The sequence below is a fragment of the Phoxinus phoxinus genome, assembly GCF_949152265.1.
Source record: "Phoxinus phoxinus genome assembly, chromosome: 14".
Taxonomy (NCBI): Eukaryota; Metazoa; Chordata; class Actinopteri; order Cypriniformes; family Leuciscidae; genus Phoxinus; species Phoxinus phoxinus.
In genome coordinates this window covers 483007-488006 of record NC_136889.1, presented here as the reverse complement: position 1 = coordinate 488006, position 5000 = coordinate 483007, and the positions used below count along the sequence as shown (strand labels likewise).

Genomic DNA, 5000 nt, shown 5'->3' with positions numbered 1-5000 from the left:
GTGCAGTGAGGCGGGTGCAGTGAGGCGGGTGCAGTGAGGCGGGTGCAGTGAGGCGGGTGCAGTGAGACGGGTGCAGTGAGACGGGTGCAGAAAGACGGGTGCAGTGAGACGAGTGCAGTGAGACGGGTGCAGTGAGACGGGTGCAGTGAGACGGGTGCAGTGAGGCGGGTGCAGTGAGACGGGTGCAGTGAGGCGGGTGCAGTGAGGCGGGTGCAGTGAGGCGGGTGCAGTGAGGCGGGTGCAGAGAGGCGGGTGCAGTGAGACGGGTGCAGTGAGACGGGTGCAGTGAGACGGGTGCAGTGAGGCGGGTGCAGTGAGGCGGGTGCAGTGAGGCGGGTGCAGTGAGGCGGGTGCAGTGAGGCGGGTGCAGTGAGACGGGTGCAGTGAGACGGGTGCAGTGAGGCGGGTGCAGTGAGGCGGGTGCAGTGAGACGGGTGCAGTGAGACGGGTGCAGTGAGACGGGTGCAGTGAGGCGGGTGCAGTGAGGCGGGTGCAGTGAGACGGGTGCAGTGAGACGGGTGCAGAGAGGCGGGTGCAGTGAGACGGGTGCAGTGAGACGGGTGCAGTGAGACGGGTGCAGTGAGGCGGGTGCAGTGAGACGGGTGCAGAGAGACGGGTGCAGAGAGACGGGTGCAGTGAGACGGGTGCAGTGAGACGGGTGCAGAGAGACGGGTGCAGTGAGACGGGTGCAGTGAGACGGGTGCAGTGAGACGGGTGCAGAGAGACGGGTGCAGTGAGACGGGTGCAGTGAGGCGGGTGCAGTGAGACGGGTGCAGAGAGACGGGTGCAGTGAGGCGGGTGCAGTGAGACGGGTGCAGTGAGGCGGGTGCAGTGAGGCGGGTGCAGTGAGACGGGTGCAGTGAGACGGGTGCAGTGAGGCGGGTGCAGTGAGACGGGTGCAGTGAGACAGGTGCAGTGAGGCGGGTGCAGTGAGACGGGTGCAGTGAGACGGGTGCAGTGAGACGGGTGCAGTGAGACGGGTGCAGTGAGAGGGGTGCAGTGAGACGGGTGCAGTGAGACGGGTGCAGTGAGACAGGTGCAGTGAGACGGGTGCAGTGAGACGGGTGCAGTGAGACGGGTGCAGTGAGGCGGGTGCAGTGAGACGGGTGCAGTGAGACAGGTGCAGTGAGGCGGGTGCAGTGAGACGGGTGCAGTGAGACGGGTGCAGTGAGACGGGTGCAGTGAGGCGGGTGCAGTGAGACGGGTGCAGTGAGACGGGTGCAGTGAGACGGGTGCAGAGAGACGGGTGCAGTGAGACGGGTGCAGTGAGACGGGTGCAGTGAGACGGGTGCAGTGAGACAGGTGCAGTGAGACGGGTGCAGTGAGACCTGCTGGAGCTGCTGCTGCTGAGTAGTCTGTCTCTGATGCTCCACTGGATGTAGGGCTGAGGGTCTCCTGACGCCTGACAGTGAAGCACGGCTGTGTGACCCTGATACACCGTCGTCTGCTCCGGCTCCAGCTTAAACTCCACCAGAACTAACACACACACACACACACACACACACACACACACACACACGTGAACAAGAACGAGTTATCAACCACAGCGTTCAATCAGAACACACACACACACACACTTCAATCAGAACACACACACACACACACTTCAATCAGAACACACACACACACGTACACACGCACACACACACACTTCAATCAGAACACACACACACACACACACACACACCTCCTACAGTGAGATGAACGTGTGCTCGTATCTCTCCCTGAGCGCTGCTGGACGCCACACACGTGTAGTTTCCTCCGTCGGATCGGCTGACGGTACTGAAGTGAAGAACTCCTTTCATCTGAGTCGCGTGAGGCGGGAGATCAGCGCCGTCTGTTGGCACACACACACACACACACACACACACACGACATGAGACACACACGAGAGAAACTGAATGAGAAGTCATTCAGTTTAAGTCAGCGCTGGTGATGTGACTATGCAAATGAGCAGTGACACGATACAGCGACAACCAATGGGAAAGCAGACAGCAGAGCTCATGTGATCTAAATCTTGATATATTAGTGACTAGCAGTCAGTTTAGTTGCTCTGTGAATATTACATGAATTGAAATTATTAAAATGATAGTCAGAGTTAGGGTGGCTCTCTGACCTGCTCTGCTCCAGTGTACTGTGGGTGTCTCTCGCCCGGTCGCCACACAGCTGATGCTGCTCTCTCTCTCCAGCTGCACACACTGCGACGGCTGCGGGACGGGCGTGAACTTTAACCTCTCTGAGAGACACATCACACACACATGAGTAAAGCTGGCACATTACTTGTTTGTATTCGGTGCTTTCCACTGTGGATTATTGGGTAAATCAGTCACGATTTCGGCGCAGGCTTTGCACACAGGCTTTAGAGATATGATCTGCCAGCAACACCACAAACATGTACGTAACCATGTTTATTCCAACGCCTGGTCTGGGATCAGTGTAATTACTTCTGTTACACTGCACAACGCAGCTCTTACTGTATTCACACTGTTTGCATTGTAATTTGGTGAAAGCATTCGTGAGTGCAGAAACTGATGAGGTCACTTCATTCACACGATCAACTGTCTGTCATCTGCTCAACGCTCATCACTGCAGGCTTTCATGAGATGGGAAAGATCTAAATATAATGCCGTAACACTTTGCACGATTAGTTCATCTCGACAGCTGTAATATACAAAAAATGTATAAAAGTATTTGAGAGGGTTCCACATTATTCAGCTTATTTCATATGCGAAGATGTTAGCCAACACTCACACAAACCTCTGTCCTTTTATTTTAAAAAATCTAGTACTTGTTATGCTGTCATGCTGATATACTATCATTATAGGGACGTTTGGTTTTCCTGTAAACACACACACACACACACACACACACACACACACACACACACACACACACTCACCCAGTATGTGAACGCGTGCGTGTGCGCTGATGGATCCTCCCTCCGACACACACGTGCAGCTGAACATCTGACCATCGTTCACCTCAGCGCTGTTGATCCTCAGAGTCCCGTTAGAGAAGAGCTTATAACGAGAGCCCTGCAGAGAGAGTGTGTGTGTGTGAGAAACCTGACGCGAGGTCACCTGATCAGACCATGATGAGTGTGTTCACCTCCTCACTGATCGAGACGCTTTTACGGTACCATGTGACCCGTGGTTCAGGTGTGCCCTGAGCGTGGCAGTGCAGGAGACCCGGCTGACCCTCCTCGATGTGTGTGTCCTGCGGCCTCACAATCCACTCTGGAGAGGCTGTAAAACACACACACACACACACACACTGTAATGGTCACTTAGAGCATTTACGGTAGTTCGAGGTACAACTGCCCATGTGACAGGTGAGGAGGAGAGATAACCACTCTACCGACTTTTGTACACTTTCTTTTATTTCCCTTTCTATTTGTGACCAGAGTTGTGAGTGTGTGTTGGGTCAGATGAGTGTGTGTTGGGTCAGATGAGTGTGTGTTGGGTCAGATGAGTGTGTGTTGGGTCAGATGAGTGTGTGTTGGGTCAGATGAGTGTGTGTTGGGTCAGATGAGTGTGTGTTGGGTCAGATGAGTGTGTGTTGGGTCAGATGAGTGTGTGTTGGGTCAGATGAGTGTGTGTTGGGTCAGATGAGTGTGTGTTGGGTCAGATGAGTGTGTGTTGGGTCAGATGAGTGTGTGTTGGGTCAGATGAGTGTGTGTTGGGTCAGATGAGTGTGTGTTGGGTCAGATGAGTGTGTGTTGGGTCAGATGAGTATGTGTTGGGTCAGATGAGTGTGTGTTGGGTCAGATGAGTGTGTGTGTTGGGTCAGATGAGTGTGTGTTGGGTCAGATCAGGGTTATAATCGTTAACGAAAACGAACGAAAAAACGAAAACTAGATGGGAAAAAACATTGTCGTTAACTGAAATAAAAATAAAAACGAGGCAAAACAAAAAAACGATAACTAACTAAAACTGTAATGTGTGGTTGACAAAACTAACTAAAATAAAATAAAATTATAGAGTAAATGTCCTTAGTTTTCGTCTTTGTCAATGTCTTTCCTTCGACGCTATTTAAAAACACGCAGAGAATTCGCTCAGCTGTGTTTCCTTTCCCTGCTCTCCCTCCGTCTCTCTGTCACTCACATGCATGCGCGCGACACACACACACACACACACACAGTCACACACGTTGAAGCAAGTTCGCAAAAGGTTGGTATCTCATAAACACCTTTACACAATCACTTACACAATCACACACATAAAAAGTGGTATACAAATATTTTATATTCTCTGAATATAATGTTCATATGAGAAGCAATTGGGCCTTCTTTAAAAAGTTAACTAGTCGCAAGTTTGAGGTAACTTAAAATGCACTTGTGTTGTCGTTGTCAAAACACTAACGTTAAGCTGCAGGGCTGGAATGGTAATCTGGCATTCCGGGCAAATGCCCGATGGACCGACGTACCTTTTGATTCGATACATCTCGGGATTTAATACTTTATTTCTTTTCTTTTTTAACGGCCTTCCGATCTACATTGGCAGCCCATTTGTCCCATCCTTTTTAAGTTTATATTTTGTTTTATTACATGGCTTGGCTGAATTCCAATGTAGAATGCCGTCTGTTATTTCTTGATAACAGACCGCTGCGGACTCGGAGTATAACAGACCGTTGCCATGAAAAACAGAGCGTTGCTATATGGACTCACAGAATTCTAACCGTAGACGGAGCGCACTATTTTCTTTGGCGGAAGCAATACAATCGTAAACTATCAATAAACTCCTTTTTAAATCAATATTTTGTTTCAAAGTAGTGATTTATTTGATAGGTAGCCATGTAATAAGCGGGATAATGTATAGCGAGTCGGTAGTTATTGGGAATACAACCCCTTCAGGCTGCTCAACATCCCTCCGCTTCGCGTCGGGCTCCCGATTGCAGCCTGTCGGGGTTGTATTCTCAATAACTACCTCCTCGCTATAACGTTACATTATCCCTTACTTATTACATGGCTTGGTTGAATTCCAATGTAGATTGTATGATGT

General features: G+C 50.7%; 1 protein-coding gene across 1 annotated transcript in view; it reads right to left on the bottom strand.

The window, feature by feature from the left end:
* ptk7b (protein tyrosine kinase 7b) overlaps positions 1-5000 on the bottom strand; it is a 62519-nt gene that overhangs the window by 9050 nt on the left and 48469 nt on the right. Inside the window, exons 9-13 of the mRNA XM_079636292.1 lie at positions 3109-3245; positions 2900-3035; positions 2117-2236; positions 1688-1837; positions 1329-1476 (exon numbers count right to left, since the gene is read on the bottom strand). Of these exons, the coding sequence (XP_079492418.1) occupies positions 1329-1476; positions 1688-1837; positions 2117-2236; positions 2900-3035; positions 3109-3245 (691 nt within the window). The remainder of the gene's footprint in view (positions 1-1328; positions 1477-1687; positions 1838-2116; positions 2237-2899; positions 3036-3108; positions 3246-5000) is intronic.